The sequence below is a fragment of the Colias croceus genome, chromosome 30, assembly GCF_905220415.1.
Source record: "Colias croceus chromosome 30, ilColCroc2.1".
Classification (NCBI taxonomy): Eukaryota; Metazoa; Arthropoda; class Insecta; order Lepidoptera; family Pieridae; genus Colias; species Colias croceus.
Window position 1 is genome coordinate 3678743 of NC_059566.1, and position 20601 is coordinate 3699343.

Sequence of the window (20601 nt, forward strand, 5' to 3'; positions counted from 1 at the left end):
ATTAAAGACTTACCCGGATTGTTAAAAACCGCCTGTGAGTTGGATTAAATATCTTTCACTGTGTTGAAAAAGTCGCTAGCGATCTCAACAGATGACTAGTTGTCAAATCCGAATTCAATATGGACGACCATTTTTAGACGATTACGTCATCGCGCGGGAAACTTGAATTGCTAATACGAAACTTTTATTTCATAAAAATTAACTTATTTTTTTTTTACAAAAATAATTAAAAAAAAATTCTTACCTCATTCAATGGAGAAAGTGTGAAGGAACTGTTTGTTCCAATTGGCTTTTTAATACATTTGTATAGGCGTATTCACTCCAACTCCGCGCGCTGTTGCCAAACCGTTATTGCGTCAGAAAATGAAGATTGTTCCAAAATACACATTTCAAGACACTGGATCATTACTTTTTAACAGTTAGAAGGAATGTTATTACAAAATTAGTTGTAATTTTTGTAATATTACAACTTAAAAGCCTTTCGTTGTACTTGAAAGTTACACAAGTAAGAGCGGCAACGTCGCGTCACTATTCGCGAAAGCTAACAAAGAAATTTAACGAATTTATAAAATTCAATCCGATTGATTATAAAGACTTTCTTTTCTTTATTCCAGTTGTTTATTACTTTAAGACAACTGATAAACTATAATTTGATAACTTTACAATAGATTCAAGTAAAAATACAATATAAAACGCAACTGATTCCTGTCTTGTAAAAAACTAAAATTGTTTTGATCGTTAGTAGCGCAGTAAACAAAGAATGTTACGATGTTGCCATCCTATACAATTCTTCTATCAACAACTGCTTCAATGGTAGAATTTAGTAATAAGTGGGAGCTTCACCTATTTTTTTTTTTAATTGTAAAATCTTAGAGTAAAAAATATTGTTTAATTGTAAGTATCATATCAAATATGAATCTCTATGAAATTTAGTTTTTAAAATTCCTCAATAAGCTTATATTCAATAACAACCTCAAGCAATACTAATTCAATAAAAAATACAGCATAAATACTTTGAAATGGGTTATTCATTTCGACTCCGTCTTTTTGCTTCATAATGGTCCAGGTCCATCCTGATACCTATCTTAATTTACTCATAGATAATCTGTATTAAACGACAATCTCCTTAAACGTCTTGCTTTCAAAGAATATTATTATAGCATCGATTAGAATGAAATTTATAATGATAATAATTATTAGTTGAACTAATATTAAAATATAATAAAGGCCACTTTTGTTTGCAACACAGAACACCAGACTCCAAGCGGTTTGCAGTTTCTTTTAACAATATAAAGGAAATATTTGTCAAAGCGTTCAAAAATACATAGTTATTAAGTTGTTTGTTTTCAGTCAAAATTCCTATAAATGAAATTGCCTTGAGTGACTACTGCTACTAAAAATCAAAAAAAATTTCCAAGTCCAGGACCCTCTTTCATATAGGACCCTATCCAAAAATCGATATAGTCGGTTCGGTAATCGGTTTTTTAACATTCAAAACCTGATTAGATTTTTATTGGTGAGGTACATTTACGGCTTATCCTCTGAGATCTACGAGTGGCCGAGACGCTAAGCATTGCCCTAGTATGAAAGAGTTGGAATCCCACCTCGATCGAATTAGATAATTATAATTATTATTTTTTTAATTTCTCAATCAGTAAGTGTATGTACCTACCTATCAATTATTGTGTACTTATCACTGTTATCAGCAAAGATCTTATGATGTTAGGTGAAGAGTAAACGGACAACATTATACAATAGGAGAATATTATATTCTGGTGATTATATTATTTATTGGCAGTTGATTTCAACAAGAAATAGATTAAATATCGCTTTTTTAAGAAGAAAGTAACATATTAACGATGAATTTTGACAATTTAACGCTGAGTTAAAACGTGAATAAAACGTCGCGTTTTTGTAACGGTCTTAATTGATATAACCATACTACATAGTCTGTATATTTTCTAAGTTTTAAGTTTTATTTTTGGGATACGGGAGAATCTATATATTACCATATTACTAGCTGTCCGGCAAACTTTATTCTGCCTTTCTCTTATCACTTAGCGGCAACTTGGCGGTATGAAAAATAGATGTTGGCCGATTCTCAAACATACCCGATATGCACTGAAAATTTCATGAGAATCGTCCAGCCGTTTTGGAGAAGTATGGTAACTGACATTGTGACACGGGAATTTTATATACTACTACGTGTATACAATATTGTCCATTTTTACAAATATCTTATCGATTTTGTTTAATGTAACTGCTCATTTTGGTCTCCCAAAAACTTAGATAATTAAGTAATGGATAACACTCGCAGGCGTTTCCCCTTTTGCCGAGGTATAAGATTATTCGAATCGAAAAATCTTATGCTTTCATAAAAACTACTTGCGTAATCGATTACAGATTAAGAAAGTTTAGTAGAACATTTGCCAGCGTACTCCATCCATTACTTAATGATCTAAGCCCTTTCTAAGCCCAAAAACCTGCTGCGACCTTAATGGTAGAAATTTAAAAATAATCTATAGTGGTAACATTTAATGGGAGTTGGCCCGTCAATTATCAAAATCAAGCTGCCAATTTGTTATCTGTCAAATACTCGTCAAATACCCAATGTGTAGTCTAGCAGTAGGTAATGTTTTTGTATTACAATTATTTTCGGAAATCAATTACTTTTAATTAAATGTTTGATAATTTGACCTAATTATCGTCAATTATTACATCTTTAATTATATCGTTAGGTGACTGTTATTTGGTAGCCATATTGAAAGATTTATTTGCTTTCCGGTTAGAAATAAAGGCTTCAAAATGTCTGTTAGTGAGAAGGTGTCCCTGTCTGATGCACTAAGTAATGTGGATGTTCTGGATGAGCTTACTTTGCCTGGTAAGTGTATTAGAACTTGGAACATTATATATTTCATACTATAATACTATACTACTACTTTTATAAACGCATGAATGTATGAGATATAATGGCTAAATTTCCGCAAAAACGACGGAAAAATATGCAACTTACGAAACCATACAGATAATAAATATGAGTTTCACAAGAGAAGGCATTCAATGAGTACTGAGTAGTAGCTAGTAAACCATAATCACTACATAGTATAAAACAAAGTCGCTTTCTCTGTCCCTATGTCCCTTTGTATTAAATCTTTAAAACTACGCAACGGATTTTGATGTGGTTTTTTTATAGATAGAGTTTTATAGGTAGATTCAAGAGGAAGGTTTTAGTATATATTTTATTAGGTTTAAGTCAAAGCGGGCAAAGCCACGGGCGGTAAGCTTAGTATATCATAAAATGACTCATATTAGTTATTATCATTATCAAATAAGTAAACAACTAAATTACTTGCTCTGTGGTAAACACAACTTATTTAGAGTTTAAGTTGGAATAAGTCCATAACACTATGCTTAAGGACTAAAATATCCTTATTATTTAAGCAGAGTCAGAATTAGGAAAATATTGAAAACTCAATGAAGTTATACATTTGAACAAAAGATTTTTCATAAAATGATTAACAAAAATATCTCTCGGTTTATTTAGTTATGTATTTGTTATATAAGTACACTTTAAATAAATAGCAATAATTCCCTATAAAGTGATAAGCTGATACAAAAATTGAAACATTCCCTGGTCCTGTAAGTTAGTAAGTCTTAAAAACCAATTGGTTTTGAGCCAAATCAATAAAGAATCGAATATTATATATAATCAATTTATAGTCAATAATTATATGTGTAGTAATCTACTATATAAAAATAAGTCGGGTTTTCCTTCTGACGCTATAACTCCAGAATGCATGAACCAATTTCCACGGTTTTGCATTCGTTGGAAAGGTCTCGGGCTCCGTGAGGTTAATAGCAAAGAAAAGGTGACTCTGGTGGCGAAACGGAGTTCGCCCGGTTTGCTAGTAATCAATAAATAAATCTCAAATATAATATATAAAAACACAAATTTCAGATGAGCAGCCCTGCATCGAAGCTGCACCTTGCTCCATCCTCTATCAAGCAAACTTTGACACAAATTTCGAAGATCGTAATGGCTTTGTCACTGGCATCGCTAAGTATATTGAGGAGGCTACTATACATGCCAACTTGGTGAGTATTTACCTAAAACCGAAAGAATAGAATAAATTCGATCGCTCTGGCGGGTCACGAGTGGCTGAATTGGTCAGGCATCCGCCCCGGAATGACGCGACAGGATGCGGGTTCGAGTCCCGCTGAGTGATCGAATTTTTTCTATTCTTTATAAATTTATAGTATTTACCTAAATTAATAAGGAAGGTAGAACTTAAGTAATGGTTTATAAATTAGTGAGTAATCATTTAAGGTAAATCTTAAAAATATGTTATGACAATTCAATAGTGCTTTTAGAAGAAGTCTAATTGAATGATTAAATGTTTGAGTTTGAGTATGAAGCTAGAACTGAAGTTGCGGTTTATTTAATATTACGTTTTTTTGATAATTTGAGCATTTATCACAAGTGGTAATAAAACTGATCTGTATAAACTTTTAGGCTGTAACATACATATTATTACGAGATTATTTACGTAACAAAATATTCGCTACGAGTTTTGCCAGTAGTTCTTAACATTTTTATAAATTAGTCCAAACAGGTACAAATTCACCAAATAAAATGTCTTGAAAAATCTGTTCAGCATTTGTGTTATGAACATAGATGTTTGCTCTGTGTCTGGGTGTTAATTATCTATATAAGTAGTATTTCTTTAAAATCAGCCATCTGGTTTCCATTACACAAGTGAAAGCTTAGTATTGGATCAGATAGTGCCGTGTGTGAAAAAATTGTCCCGAAATATTTATTATTTATTTATTGAAGTGAAACTTCTTTATCGGGGTTGGCAAAAAATTTTGTGTAACATTTTTTCGTTACGCGTGACATTTTTCCGTTACGCGCCATCTTTTTCTTAGCCCTACCACGCGTGATTCGACCTATTTCTGTAAAGTTGCATATATGTATTAAATTATTTTTTGAAAAATAAGGTCATAAAGAAGTTTCACTTCTTACGTGTGTACACTAGTACACGCACACATTTTTTATACCTACGTCTAGTACCTATAAATACTATTTTCCATTCTTTAAAAATAATTCTTATATTTTTATTTATATTCCAGAACGAACTCCTCGAAGAAGGCAACGCACATGCCGTCATGCTGTACACATGGCGTTGTTGCAGTCGAGCGATACCACAACCGCGTTCGAATGAACAACCAGACAGAGTTCATATATATGAGAGGACGGTGCAAGTGTTGGCCCCGGAGGTCGATAAACTACTGCAGTTTATGTATTTTCAGGTATTTATTTAGTTCTTATATCATTTATTTAATATTTATTTATGATCTGCAATAATTGACAAGTTGTACTGAAGAAAATGTATGTTTTTATTCTTTTACTGTTTTGCTTTTCTTCATCAGATCAACTCAAAAAACATTTTTAAATACCTAATTACGCTCGAAATTTTTGCATAGAGCCATAATTCGTATGAAATTTTTGCTCAAATAAATGATCTCTTATAATCTGCAGATAATATGTAATACTTAATTTACACAATTTAAAAAAGCAACTACAGATTTTCTTGCCAGCTCTTCTCCCTAGACGACTTACGACGTTTCAAAATTATTTCTATGCCATTTGTACCAAATGTATTCCAAATATTTGACCGCCACCTTGGTACAGTGGTTGACGCGTGAGCGTAGCAGCGAAGGGTCCAGGGTTTCGATTCCTGGTGGAGACGAAGAAAAAAATATCTTGGTCTGGTAGGACACAGAAGGCTGATCACCAACTTGTCCCTAAAGAAAATCGATCAGTGAAACAGATGTATAATGCATCTGCCCCTTACCCCACTTGGGGACATGGGACTTCACTTTTCACTTTTCTAAATATAAATATTCTACTTCGAATTTGTACCAAACGTTGTGTGGTATATGGATTTAAATTAATTTATTTTTTTTCAGCGTAAAGCGATAGAAAGATTCTGCGGCGAAGTCCGTAGGTTGTGTCACGCAGAGAAACGAAGAGATTTCGTATCGGAAGCGTATCTATTAACGCTTGGCAAGTTTGTGAACATGTTCGCTGTTTTGGACGAATTGAAAAATATGAAAAGCTCGGTTAAAAATGATTATTCTACATATAGACGGTGAGATCATTTTCTATATTTACGAATTGATGATATTTTTAATACTTTTTTTAATACTTAAATTATATGTGGTACTAGCTGCGCTTCGTGGTTTCGCCCGCGTGGCTCCACTCCTGTTGGTCTAAGCGTGATGATATATAGCCTATAGCCTTCATCGATAAATGGGCTATCTAAGACCGAAAGAATTTTTCAAATCGGACCAGTACTTCCTGAGATTAGCGCGTTCAAACAAACAAACTCTTCAGCTTTATTATATTACTAGCTGCTCCGCGCGGTTTCACCCCCGTGGCTCCACTCCTGGTGTTCGTAGCGTGATGATATATAGCCTATAACCTTCCTCGATAAATGGGCTATCTAACACCGAAAGAATTTTTCAAATCGGACCAGTAGTTCCCGAGATTAGCGCGTTCAAACAAACAAACAAACAAACAAACTCTTCAGCTTTATAATATTAGTATAGATTAACATTAGTCCCTAAATATGTAATTGGATTTTATAATCAGATATTTTATTGTCTTTTCACAGAGCGGCACAATTTCTAAAAGTGATGTCCGACAGTCAAAGTTTGCAAGAATCGCAGAATCTGTCTATGTTCCTCGCTACCCAGAATAAAATTAGGGACACAGTTAAGGACGCCCTTGAAAAGATTAACGGTGAGTTATCTTCTTTTAAGCTATCTTTTTAACACGCTTTCATTATCTTCATCTGTATGTTTGTATGTAACCGACACCTCTAGACTCGATTTTGACCCATAAACGGACATATTTAATTCAAACTTTGTACACTTATCAAGGATCGGTGACATTACAATAATCTCATGAGCGTGTTTTTTAGTTTTTGAAGTGAAACTTCTTTAGGCGCGTTGAGAGTAAAAACTCAAGGTCGCGTCATGGCAATGCCGTCACGTCATGGAGTAAGCGACGATTTTGGTTCCTTCTTCAATCTTGTCAATGAAGTTTCACTTCTGACACGTGTGCTATACACGCTATTTTTTATCTATAGATTTATAAACTAAATTATCTTATTACAGGTTATGAAGATCTTTTGGCTGACGTTGTGAATATATGCGTGCATATGTATGAAACTAAAATGTATCTGACGCCGTCTGAAAAACATATGCTTGTAAAGGTAAAGTATTTTTATTAATTACTAGCGGTCCGCCCCGGCTTCGCCCGTGGTACCTACATATGAAAAATAGATGTTGGCCGATTCTCAGACTTACCCGATATGCACAGAAAATTTCATGAGAATCGGGCCAGCCGTTTCGGAGGAGTATGGCAACGAAAACTGTGACACGAGAATTTTATGTATTAGATAAGTAGACTAGCTTACCGCCCGCGGCTTCGCCCGCTTTGATTTAAACCTAATAAATTATATACTCAAACCTTCCTCTTGAATCACTCTATCTATTAAAAAAAACCGCAACAAAATCCGTTGCGTAGTTTTAAAGATTTAAGCATACAAAGGGACATAGGGACAGAGAAAGTGACTTTGTTTTATACTATGTAGTGATTTAAATAATTTGATGTGAAAAATCATTATTTTTGTCACTTAAGAAAATTGAAAGAAAATCAGCACTTTTAAAATTTGCCTGGTGGAGATCGTTGTTAGCGATAAGGCCTTCTGTGCATTGTTTACATGTAGTTTTTTAAAATATGTTGAAAATGTTGTGCAATAAAGATTTGTTATTTTTTATTCATTAAGTTCATCTTTTATTTATCTTTTATATTAATTGTAATTAGTATAATTTCACAACTAATTAATTATTATAATGCATGTATGTATAATTATTATAACACTAAATTAGAATCCATTAAAAAGTTCCTGTAAATTAAAAAAAAAAATATCGCAATGTATGTCGGCACACGCTTGACCGTTCTACTTTTTCTAGGTAATGGGCTTCGGTCTATTTCTAATGGACTCAGATGCTTGCAATATCAACAGATTGGATCAAAAGAAAAAGATTAAGTTGGACAGGATTGATAGAATTTTTAAGGTAATTATTAAGTTAATAATTTTTATTTTAAACTAGCGGTCCTCCCCGGCTTCGCCCGTGCTACATATTCACGTTTTCTCTCCATAAGAACCAACCTCGTACTGCAAGGAATATTACAAAAAAAGAATTATCGAAATCGGTCCAGCCGTTCTATAAATTAAACTTATACTAGATGTGCCCTGCGGTTTTACCCGCATTGCTCTGTTGCTGTTCTGCGGTCTTAGCGTGATGATATTATAGCCTATAGCCTTCCTCGATAAATGCACTATCCAACAGTGAAACAATTTTTAAAATCGGACCAGTAGTTCCTGAGATTAGCGCGTTCAAACAAACAAACAAACTCTGCTTTATAATATTAGTATAGGTTATTTTTTAAATCTATACATATAAATAAAATTATAGAATACTATCTATCGTCCAGGCTTCACGCAAAAACTACTGGGCGAATTTTGATGAAACTCTTTTGCTATGTATGCCTCAAAGTCAACATATAGGTTACTAGGTTTCCGCCTCGCGCCTGCGGCTTCGCCCGCGCAGTCAAAGAAAACCCCGAATAGTTCCCGTTCCCGTAGGATTTCCGGGATTGCGTCATTTTCCCGGGATAAAAAGTAGCCTATGTCCTTTCTCGGGTATCAAAATATCTCCATACCAAATTTCATGAAAATTGGTTCAGTAGTTTAGGCGTGATTGAGTAACAGACAGACAGACAGAGTTGCTTTCGCATTTATAATATTATAAGTAAGTATAGATAATTTATTTTGAAGTAAGCAATTTTAATTAAAATGTTCACACGCGTGATTGACGTCGCATATCTAGTAAATAATATTAGAATTAAGTATGTAAAATAAAATAAATAAATATAAAATATTATTTTTCAGAACCTCGAAGTGGTACCGCTTTTTGGAGATATGCAAATAGCACCCTTCAATTATATCAAGAGATCGAAACATTATGATCCAAGCAAGTAAGTTATCTGTGCTTGTACCTATATCTATACTAGCTGCACCCCGTGGTTTCACCCGCATTGCTCTGCTCCTGTTGGTCTTAGCGTTATGATATATAGCCTATAGCCTTCCTTGATAAATGGGCTATCTAACACTGAAAGAATTTTTCAAATCGGACCAGTAGTTCCCGAGATTAGCGCGTTCAAACAAACAAACTCTTCAGGTTTATAATATTAGTATAGACTAGCTTTCCGCCTGTGGCCTCGCCCGCGTTTTCAAAGAAATATCCGCATAGTTCCCGTTCCCGTGGGATTTCCGGGATAAAACTTATCCTATTTTCCGGGGTAAAACGTAGCCTATGTCCTTTCTCGGGTATCAAATTATCTCTATATCAAATTTTAAGCAAATTGGTTTAGTAGTTAAGGCGTGATTGAGTAACAGACAGACAGACAGAGTTACTTTCGCATTTATAATATTAGTATGGATAGCCTTCCTCGATAAATGGGCTATCTAACACCGAAATAATTTTTCAAATCGGACCATAAGTTCCTGAGATTAGCGCGTTCAAACAAACTCTTCAGTTGTTTAATATTAGTATAGATAAATTTTGAGTCGAGTTTGAGTTTTAAATTTTTTTTTTTCAATTCTTCACCAGGTGGCCGCTATCATCAAGCCCGAACCCACCGTCTCCGCAAGCCGACCTGATGGTCCACCTGCCTCAAATACGTGAAGAACACCAGAATTATATATCCGAATTGGCCAGATATAGCAACGAGGTATGTATTATTAGTATTTTATTTTTCGTTTATATTAATACGAGTACGACTCGCACTTGGCCGGTTTTTTATTTTATTTTGAATTTTTCAGCTGTATTAATTAAATGTGCTCCTATAATTATTTTTTTATCCTTCTCCAGGTGACAACAACATTCAAAGAAGCGGGTTCGGACACGGAAAACCGTGCAGTCGCCGATCTGTGCTTACGCGGCTTACAACTCCTCTCATCTTGGTGTTCAGTACTAACTGAACTGTGTTCTTGGAAGTTGTTGCATCCCACAGACCACGCTACCAACCCGAGGTGTCCGCCTGACGCTGAGGAGTATGAGAGGGTGAGTGTGGGGAGGGGAGGGGAGGATGGGTGTGGGGAGGATGGGTGTGGGGAGGATGGATGTGGGGAGGATGGGTATGGGGAGGATGGGTATGGGGAGGATGGATGTGGGGAGGATGGGTGTGGGGAGGATGGGTATGGGGAGGATGGATGTGGGGAGGATGGATGTGGGGAGGATGGGTATGGGGAGGATGGATGTGGGGAGGATGGATGTGGGGAGGATGGATGTGGGGAGGATGGGTGTGGGGAGGAAGAATTTAATAGAATTTGCGATGAAACTATTCTAAATTATGTTACTGAAATTCAAAATAAAAAATAAACCTTTTTTTCCAGGCGACTCGCTACAACTACAGTTCTGAAGAGAAATTTGCCACAATCGAAGTGATAGCCATGATAAAAGGGTTACAAGTGTTAGTGGCTCGAATGGAGACAGTTTTCGCTGACGCAGCAAGAAGGGCTATATATGCGGAGTTGCAGGATTTCGTGCAATTAATGTTAAGGGAGCCGTTGAGAAAGGCTATTAAGAACAAGAAGGATTTGATAAGGAGGTAAGTAGGGGAAAAAGTGAAGTCCCATGTCCCCTAGTGGGGTAAGGGGCAGATGCATTATACATCTGTTTCACTGATCCATTTTCTTTAGGGACAAGTAGGTGATCAGCCTTCTGTGTCCTGTCAGACCGAGACATTTTTTTTTTCTTCATCTCCACAGGGAATCGAACCCAGGATCCCTCGGTTCTACGCTCACGCGTCAACCACGTACCAAGGAAGCGGTCAAACCCCCCCCCGACCCCCTTAAAAAGTATTATTTACTGAAAATGTGTTACAAATGCCTTAAATTCCCTAATACCTTATTTTATAATTATTTTTCAGTATTATAGTATCAGTCCGTGAAACATGCGGTGACTGGGCGCGAGGCTGCGAACCGCAACAAGATCCGGCGCTGCGGGGAAAGAAAGATGCCGACGCTAGTTTTACTATCAAAGTGCCTAGGCGGAATGTTGGTAAGTGTCAATTAATCTACATTTACAAGGTTTGTTACATTCTCCATTAAAAAATGTGTGCGTGTACTAGTGTACACACGTAAGAAGTGAAACTTCTTTATGACCTTATTTTAAAAAAAAATAATTCACTATATGCAACTTTACAGAAATACGTCGAATCACGCGTGGTAGGGATAAGAAAAAGATGGCGCGTAACGGAAAAATGTCACGCGTAACGGAAAAAATGTTACACTAAATTTTTTTCCAACCCCGATAAAGAAGTTTCACTTCCAAAAAGTGTCGTTCAAATTCAAATTACATTTATTTGCAAGAATGTAGTTACAAAAAAAGGTGTTACGTCCCCTAAGAAAGGATTTCCCGAAATTTTTGCGGGAACGGGGAAAAACGGGGATGCACGTACAAAGTCGTGGGCGGAAGCTAGTCCTTAATTAATTCTCAAATGAGCTTTTATTTTTATTGATAGGAACAGTTATAGATGTAATTTTATTATTAGTATGTATTGACTGAAAATCAGCGCTGTTCGGGTGTAAGCCCACAGCATGGCTGACTCTGTTCCGATTGCCTAATGTGTTTCTTTTTAAGTTAAGATAGTCTAAGTTTTTGTTGGCAATAAAGCTTTTTGAAGTGAAACTTCTTTATCGGGGTTGGAAAAAAATTGAATGTAACATTTTTTTTGTTACGCGTGACATTTTTCTGTTACGCGCCATCTTTTTCTTATCCCTACCACGCGTGATTCGACGTATTTCTGTAAAGTTGCATATAGTGAATTATTTTTTGAAAAATAAGGTCATAAAGAAGTTTCACTTCTTACGTGTGTACACTAGTACACGCACACATTTTTTACTTATTAATAATTCTTAAATAACCTTTTCCTACAGGCCCATCAACCACGCAGCTGTACATGGTGCGTACACAGCTCGAAGCCCTAATCTCGGACAAGTCCGGGGGGCGAAGGACCCTGCGGAAAGACCTTGATGCGGCTGTACTGCAACAGATTGAGACGTTCCACAGGCAGAGCTTCTATTGGACGTACCTGCTCAATTTGGCTGGTGAGTGTTTGTTTATTTTTGTTATTGTTATTGTTAATATTGTTGTATTAATCCTCATAGCCCCCCAAAAAAACAGATTTCCTTTAAAACTACATTTAATAATCCATACTTAATATTATAAATGCGAAAGTAACTCTGTCTGTCTGTTACTCAATCACGCCTAAACTACTGAACCAATTTGCATGAAATTTGGTATGGAGATGTATTTTGATACCCGAGAAAGGACATAGGCTATCTTTTATTGCGAAATATGTACCACGGGCGAAGCCGGGGCGGACCACTAGTTAAAAATAAACATTACGGCAATATTTCTAAAAATAAAATATTTACCGATGAAATGTTATTCCTTATTTCCTTTATTAGTATAATTTCAACTTATGGTAGAATTTCCGCAACGGGAAATGCTGAAACACACTATGTTTACACCCGCACGTCTCAGGAGCAACTGAACTGAGACGAACGCACTGGTGGCTTGGAAGTCACCTGAGTGGCGACAAGGTCACGCGTGCTTACGACTTCCAGTGTCTTGTTATTTAGATTTCTATGGTTACATTACATGGATTTGCTCGAGATTAATTTTCGGTAAAAATAAAACAATACTTTGTTGGATTTTTTTATTATTATAAGCACCATCATCATCAAACTTTATGACCCTATTTGATTTTAATGATAAAATAAATGAATGAATGAAAAAAACTTTATTGCATTGAAAATACAAATACTGACAAAACTACAGAAACAGCAAAAGGCGGTCTTATCGCTAGGTAGCGATCTCTACCAGGCAACCCAACAATCACAGGAAATATAACAAAAATGAATGAATGAGTCAATGAACGAATGAATGAAATAGATAATGTTTTTTTTTCCAGATTCCTTGTCAAAATGCTGTGATCTTTCTCAACTGTGGTATCGTGAATTCTACTTGGAAATGACTATGGGAAGGAAAGTTAATGTGAGTTTATGTATTATTTAGGGCCGATTTTTCAATGCTTGGATAAAACTTATCCGTCTAATAAAGTATTACACGATAATATTAAAATGTCACGTAAACTGTCAAATACGGGCAATTAGAATACGTTTTTAAAATGGTAGTTTTATAAATTATTCGACGAATAAGTTTTATCCAAGCATTGAAAAATCGGCCCTTATTGCATAAATATATTTGAGATTGAAAATAAAATAAATCAGTCTTGAATTAAATTTAAGAAAATGTTCCTCTCAATTTTAGATACCATTTAAGTTTAGAGTTTGATAATTTCAAATTGCCTCAGATATAGTTTGAGTTTAACTTGAGTTTGAGTAAGTTTATACTCATATTTAATGGTCCTCTCAATTTTTCGATACCATTTAAGTTTAAAGTAGAGTTTGATAATTTCAAATTGCTAGCAGATATAGTTTGAGTTTAACTTAAGTTTGTGTTTGACTTGAGTTTGAGTTTGAGTAAACGTTCACAGAAATGCACAGTACGCCATCAGCACAACGAAGAGTGCAACGATCTCATAACAATGGAGAAGAGAATACAGTTCCCCATAGAGATGTCGATGCCGTGGATACTCACCGACCACATACTGAGGAGCAAGGAGCCCGCCATGATGGAGTGAGTGGGATAATCCCATCATTTTTTTGTAAAAAAATATAAAAAAAACGACGTCTGTCTGAAGGCATAGCATGAAAGCTTTTGCATGCTATGCCTTCAAGCCACACCTCCGCCCGTCCCCGTGGGGAGCGTGAGGTTTTTTCGTTACGGAATTTCTCGATTCGGTCCCCGCGCTCAAGGCCCGCGATAGAAGCTATGCAATAGCTTAAAAACAAAAAAAAATGATGGGATCGGTTTTTGTATGATGGGATAGGGGTGGGATGTAATGGGATTGGTATAAGGTGTGATGGGATTGGTATAGAATGTGATGGGGTTGTTATAGTATTGTGTGGGGTTTTTGTAAAAAAAAATGATGGGATTGGGGTGGGATTTGATGGAATTGGTGTTTGGTGTGATGGGATCGATGCTAGGTGTGATAGGATTGGTAGACCCATAGAGATGTCGATGCCGTAGATACTCATCGACCACATACTGAGGAGCAAGGAGCCCGCCATGATGGAGTGAGTGGGGTTCGAATCCCATCATAAAAATAATGATGGGATCTGTTTTTGTATGATGGGATTTGATGGGATTGGTGTTTGGTGTGATGGGATTGGTATAGAATGTGATGGGATTGCTATGAAAGGCGTATAAAAATTGAAAAAATGATGGTATCTGTTTTTTGTGTGATGGGATTGGCGTGGGATTTGATGGCATAGGTGTGGGATTAGGAGATTTGTGTGTGTGATGATCATATATTTTATATCAAATTTTAAGTTATTTTAAACTGACCAAGATTCAAATATGTGCACAGAACTAAAATTTAAAATGTTTTTTTTTTAATAATTTTAAAGTGAAACTTTTATTACATCGTCTCAAACTTTTTGGTCTGTGTAGCGCATGTCGCGTGACGCACGATACGTACGATAATTATCGTACAAATACGATAATTTTTAGTTAAATGTGTGAAAAAAAGTTTCAGTTTTACCGTGGTTTCATAAAACCACACAACATTTTATTGTTTTAATAAAAATTTAATAAAATATTTTTTTTAGAAAATATAAATCACCAATTAGTAATTAATTATATTTTCTATTACAGATACGTCCTGTACCCGTTAGATCTATACAACGATTCCGCCCAGTACGCGCTTACAGTTTTCAAAAAACAATTCCTGTACGACGAAGTAGAAGCCGAAGTTAATCTGTGCTTCGATCAGTTTGTGTATAAACTGTCTGAGTTGGTGTACTCGCATTATAAACAACTGGCCGCTAGGTAAGTGTTAAATACTAGTTGTAGACTCCGGCTTTGTCCGTGGTACATATATAGCCTCTCTCTTCAGCCTTTAGCACGGTGAAAGAATTTTTACCAATCATTACTAAAATACATGCAAACAAGTGATAACTGCTTTAAAAACAACCGACTTCAAACTTGCACTTGCAAAATTTACAAATACCTACAGACAAAAATGCTCATAAAATAAAAACTACAGGGCCTATTCGAATAAAATTTTTATGGGACCAATTCGACACCATCCCGCATCGAACAAAAAAAGAATCACGTAAATCGGTTCAGAAACCTCGGAGTAATCGGTGTACATACATAAAAAAAAAATATATATACCGGCCGAATTGATAACCTCCTCCTTTTTTTTTGAAGTCGGTTAAAAACATAATTTTACTGTGTACGTTTCAAATAATATTGTGATTTTTAAAGTGTAATACCAATGACTTTTAGATAGCTTTCGATTTTGTAGATATTGTTACGTCTTTATTGTACTCGGTGTAACACAAGGTACAGCATTTGGACCAATATTATAAGATGTTAATGTTTCAAGAAGTCAATACAGTTTTATTTTATTTAAACTTTATTAAAATCTTCTTCTATCCCATAGCATGCTGCTCGATAAACGCTACCGTGCTGAATGCGCGGCTCGCGGGGCTAGCACTGGTTGCGGCGCCGGGCGTTACGCGTCTCTGCTTCGGCAGCGGCATGTCGCACTGCTCGGGCGGCACGTCGATCTGTGCGCGTTGGTGAGTGCACACAGACAGACACACACACACAGAAATAACAAACATACACACACACAGAACCCCATTTCTTAAATATATAAAGTGATAAACATACACAGTGAGTGCATACAGACAGACAGACACACGATACACCATAATAGAGACACACACAATATGTCATAATAGAGACAGAAATAACAAACACACGCACACAATAATCAATACGCCGTAACAGAGACACACACAAAATATCATAACAGAGACTGAAATAACAAACACACACACACTAATCAATACGCCGTAACAGAGACACACACAATATGTCATAATAGACAGAAATAACAAACATACACACACACAGAACCCCATTTCTTAAATATAAAGAGTGATAAACATACACAGTGAGTGCATACAGACAGACACACAATATGTCGTAATGAAATAACAAACATACACACACCTACACACACACACAGAACCCCATTTCTTAAATATAAAGAGTGATAAACATACACAGTGAGTGCATACAGACAGGCGGACATACACACAATATATCATAATAGAGACAGAAATAACAAACATACACACACACCACACACACATTAACCAATACGCTGTAAAAAAGACGGAAATAGTGACAGACATACACACACACAAAATACGCAATACGCCGTAACAGAGACAGAAATAGTGATAGACATACACACACGCATACATAAACAGACACAATTCGCACTTCGCACAAGACTGAAATAGTGTCAAACCAAACACACTTAAACACAAAAAAATGTGTGCGTGTACTAGTGTACACACGTAAGAAGTGAAACTTCTTTATGACCTTATTTTTCAAAAAAAAAATTACTATATGCAACTTTACAGAAACACGTCGAATCACGCGTGGTAGGGATAAAAAAAAGATGGCGCGTAACGGAAAAATGTCACGCGTAACGAAAAAACGTTACACAAAATTTTTTTCCAACCCCGATAAAGAAGTTTCACTTCAGAAACAGACTTATATACGCAAACAAAAAAACAAGAAGAAACAACACTAACAACAATACAAACAAATGAAAAATATTACACACCCACAAGATTTTTTTTATGCAATCAATTATTGAAGTGAAACTTCTTTAGGCGCGTTGAGCGTAAAATTTCAAGGTCGCGTCATGGCCATACCGTCACGTAAAGGATTCAGCGACGATATTTTTGAATATTGCCAAAGAAGTTTCACTTCTGACATGCTCTTTTTTATTATCGATAATTTCTTATCAGGTCGCACAAAGAATCAACGCAGATATGCACCGAGCGCTCGACGCAGCAGTCGCTAAGTTCGAAGCGGGAGATATTACTGGTGTAGTGGTAAGTGCCCACTCATATATACTAATACTAGCTGCTCCGCGCGGTTTCACCCCCGTGGCTCCACTCCTGTTGCTCGTAGTGAGATGATACATAGCCTATAGTCTTCCTCGATAAATAAGCTATCTAACACCGAAAGAATTTTTCAAATCGGACCAGTAGTTCCCGAGATTAGCGCGTTCAAACAAACAAACAAACAAACTCTTCAGCTTTAAAAATTGGTATAGATTTTAAAGCTGAAGATTTTGTTTGTTTGTTTGAACGCGCTAATGATACCTGATCTAATATTAATATAAATTCGTTCAGTTTTAAAGCGTACAGATAGACAGACTTTTACATTGATAACATTAATAGAAACTATCAAGCCAGGATCTAGAAGATCTGATGTTTTTGACAACATCTCGTAAAAATTTCAAATAATGTATTTTTTGATGAAAAAAAAGATTAGGTTCTCGTTTCGACTGTATTTTTGTTTGGGTTTGTTACCTCAGAACTTTCGACTTAGTGCACCGATTTTTATGACTCTTGTTTTATTTGAAAGCTAGTGTCTTCCGGTTTAGTTTTGGAACGAAGTTCGATAGGTATAACGACACTTTTTGCTATAGTCGAAGCCGTGCGCTTTTTCCTAAATCTGTCTCTCTCTCCCTCATAGTTTTGTTACAAAAAAACACTTTTTTCATCATTTCCAGGAGCTAGAAGGTCTAATAGCCGTGAACCGTCTCTGTCACAAGCTGCTCAGTCGCTATCTCACACTCGACGAGTTCGACGCGATATTGCGCGAGTCGGATCACGGCGTTCTAGCTTATACGATCATATTACCCTATTTCACGTTTTTAATTTGATTTTGGTGACAAAATATACTGATCCTATATTAATATAAATTCGTTCAGTTTTAAAGCGTACAGACAGACAGACTTTTGCATTGATGACATTAAAAAAAAATTAGAAACCAGAATCTAGAAGATCTGATGTATTTGACAACATCTCTTAAAAATGATGACGTATTTTTCGATGATGACTTTATCAACCGATTTAAAAAAAAGATTAGGTTCTCGTTTCGACTGGATTTTTTGTTTGGGTTCGTTACTTCCGAGCTTTCGACTGGGTGCACCGTTATCGATGATTGTTCTTTTGTTGTGTTAGGGTTTAGTTTTGGAACGAAGTTAGATAGGTATAACGACACTTTTTGCTATAGTCGAAGCCGTGCGCTTTTTCCTAAATCTGTCTCTCTCTCCCTCATAGTTTTGTTACAAAAAAAGTATATTTTTCATCATTTCCAGGAGCTAGAAGGGCTAATAGCCGTGAACCGTCTCTGCCACAAGCTGCTCAGTCGCTATCTCACACTCGACGAGTTCGACGCGATATTGCGCGAGTCGGATCACGGCGTTCTAGCTTATACGATCATATTACCCTATTTTAGTGTTCTCGATCGATTTTTAAACGACTTTTTTTTAATGAAGGAATAGGTTCGATTCGACTGTATTTTTTTTTGGATTTGCTGCCTCAGAACTTTCGTCTTAGTGCACCGATTTTTATGATTCTTGTTTTATTCGAAAGCTAGTGTCTTCCAGTTTAGTTTTTTGTTAAAAAAAAACACTTTTTTCATCATTTCCAGGAGCTAGAAGGTCTAATAGCCGTGAACCGTCTCTGCCACAAGCTGCTCAGTCGCTATCTCACACTCGACGAGTTCGACGCGATATTGCGCGAGTCGGATCACGGTGTTTTAGCGCCGTACGGTAGAATCACACTCCACGTGTTCTGGGAGTTGAATTATGATTTCCTACCCAATTATTGTTATAATGCCGCTACTGATCGGTGAGTTTTTTTGCTTTTAAATGTTGTGTTTTTTTTCCTTCTTGTTATAACAATTATTTTTTTGCTATTTCTTCAATTGTTCCTATAAATTCTATACATTTTCCCTTCGCCTGTTTCTTTTAAATTTTGTATTAACTATAATGCCTTATTCATTTTCTTAATTTTGTTTGACCTAGAAATTGAATTAAGCATATTTTTGTTACATTAATTCCTTTCGTCCTTTTCATATATGTTCTTTATATTCTTTTTATTATTCTTTACTAGCTTACCGCCCGCGGCTTCGCCCGCTTTGTCTAAAACCTAATAAATTATATACTAAAACCTTCCTCTTGAATCACTCTATCTATTAAAAAACCGCATAAAAACCTGTTGCGTAGTTTTAAAGATTTAAGCATACAAAGGGACATAGGGACAGAGAAAGCGACTTTGTTTTATACTATGTAGTGATATGCCCTTTTTCAATAAATTCTTTACTTCTACTGGCTTCATGTTTTTATCTCTTTCAATTTTTTACAACACTTCGTATCTTTCGTGTATTCTGATCCTCAATAACTATTTTATGCCCTTAATTATTTACTTCCACTATATACCACGTTACTAACTCTTATCTTAAAATTATATTATTTATACAATACTTTATCTCTTTTAGTTTCGTAAAATGTCGCGGCATACAATTCGCGCCAGGAGTACAAAGAGAGAAGCCACAACAATATGGCCACGCTATGTTGTGGGGCTCGAAACAATTGAGCTTGGCGTATTCGGCACAATATGCACAGTATAATGGTAAGCAGTAAGCCAAGTACTAAGCACTTAGTATTAAGCCCGGGCGTACATAAAACCTTTTTAGTAAATAGCATATCTAAATAATATGTAGTACCTAATTTAATAATATCAAATCTTTTTTATTTTTAACTTTTCCGTTTTTGAAGTCGGATGCTTTTAATGCAGTTATTTTTATATGTCGGCGCAACGACAATAAACGACTACCGTCAAACTACTAAATAATTATAACTAGCTAAAGTTTACTTAAATCTTTTTAAATAAGTGGTTAAATTAACGAAATAATTAATGTTTGTTAAAAATGATAAAAATTCATTGCAAAAATTAGAGTGGCAACACTCTCAAACTAATTCTTGTGAGTCATGGTTTAATTTAAATACGAGCGTCCGACGGCACAGAGCACATTCACGCGCCGGCCGTTGGAGCGTTCGGAGCTCTCTCTATAATTACGACGTGGAATAAAAGGGCAGTAAAAATACCCACAGGCGTTCTACTTCGAGTATGAGCGCCTGCCCTGATGATGGTGACGTCAGAATTGCTGACGTCACTCTTTTTAAAAATGGCCTTGGGCCTCTTCTTCCGTCATCAGAAGTTGGATAGAATTCAAGCTCACTCTTTTTAAATGTTAAACGTTTACATAGTTTTGTAACGGCATACTGGCGTTTGTGTTTTTCTCGTGCGTTGTGTAAAGTAAAAGTTTGTTACGTGGATTATTGTAACGGGAGTGTGGTTCATCGAAGGAATTGTGCGTGCTATCTGCGCCTCTCTTTGTGATAAGCATAAATCTACGAGAACCTCCGAGAAATCTACGAGA

General features: G+C 35.9%; 2 protein-coding genes across 3 annotated transcripts in view; one reads left to right on the forward strand and one right to left on the reverse strand.

The window, feature by feature from the left end:
• The window catches only part of LOC123704495 (cyclin G), a 40177-nt gene extending 39562 nt beyond the window's left edge, over positions 1-615 (reverse strand). Inside the window, exon 1 of the mRNA XM_045652877.1 lies at positions 245-615. The gene's annotated coding sequence lies outside the window, so the exon portion shown is untranslated. The remainder of the gene's footprint in view (positions 1-244) is intronic.
• Positions 616-2682: 2067 nt separating this feature from the next.
• The window catches only part of LOC123704631 (cytoplasmic FMR1-interacting protein), a 30640-nt gene continuing 12721 nt past the window's right edge, over positions 2683-20601 (forward strand). For both annotated transcript variants that reach the window (XM_045653028.1, XM_045653029.1), the window contains exons 1-20: positions 2683-2881; positions 3959-4095; positions 5131-5310; positions 5971-6152; positions 6678-6805; positions 7183-7280; positions 8044-8148; positions 9027-9112; positions 9748-9868; positions 10009-10200; positions 10533-10747; positions 11069-11199; positions 12078-12248; positions 13118-13200; positions 13703-13845; positions 14926-15099; positions 15719-15857; positions 17109-17195; positions 18808-19007; positions 19657-19790. In XM_045653028.1, the coding sequence (XP_045508984.1) occupies positions 2806-2881; positions 3959-4095; positions 5131-5310; positions 5971-6152; positions 6678-6805; positions 7183-7280; positions 8044-8148; positions 9027-9112; positions 9748-9868; positions 10009-10200; positions 10533-10747; positions 11069-11199; positions 12078-12248; positions 13118-13200; positions 13703-13845; positions 14926-15099; positions 15719-15857; positions 17109-17195; positions 18808-19007; positions 19657-19790 (2782 nt within the window). In that variant the 5' untranslated portion in view covers positions 2683-2805. The remainder of the gene's footprint in view (positions 2882-3958; positions 4096-5130; positions 5311-5970; positions 6153-6677; positions 6806-7182; positions 7281-8043; positions 8149-9026; positions 9113-9747; positions 9869-10008; positions 10201-10532; positions 10748-11068; positions 11200-12077; positions 12249-13117; positions 13201-13702; positions 13846-14925; positions 15100-15718; positions 15858-17108; positions 17196-18807; positions 19008-19656; positions 19791-20601) is intronic.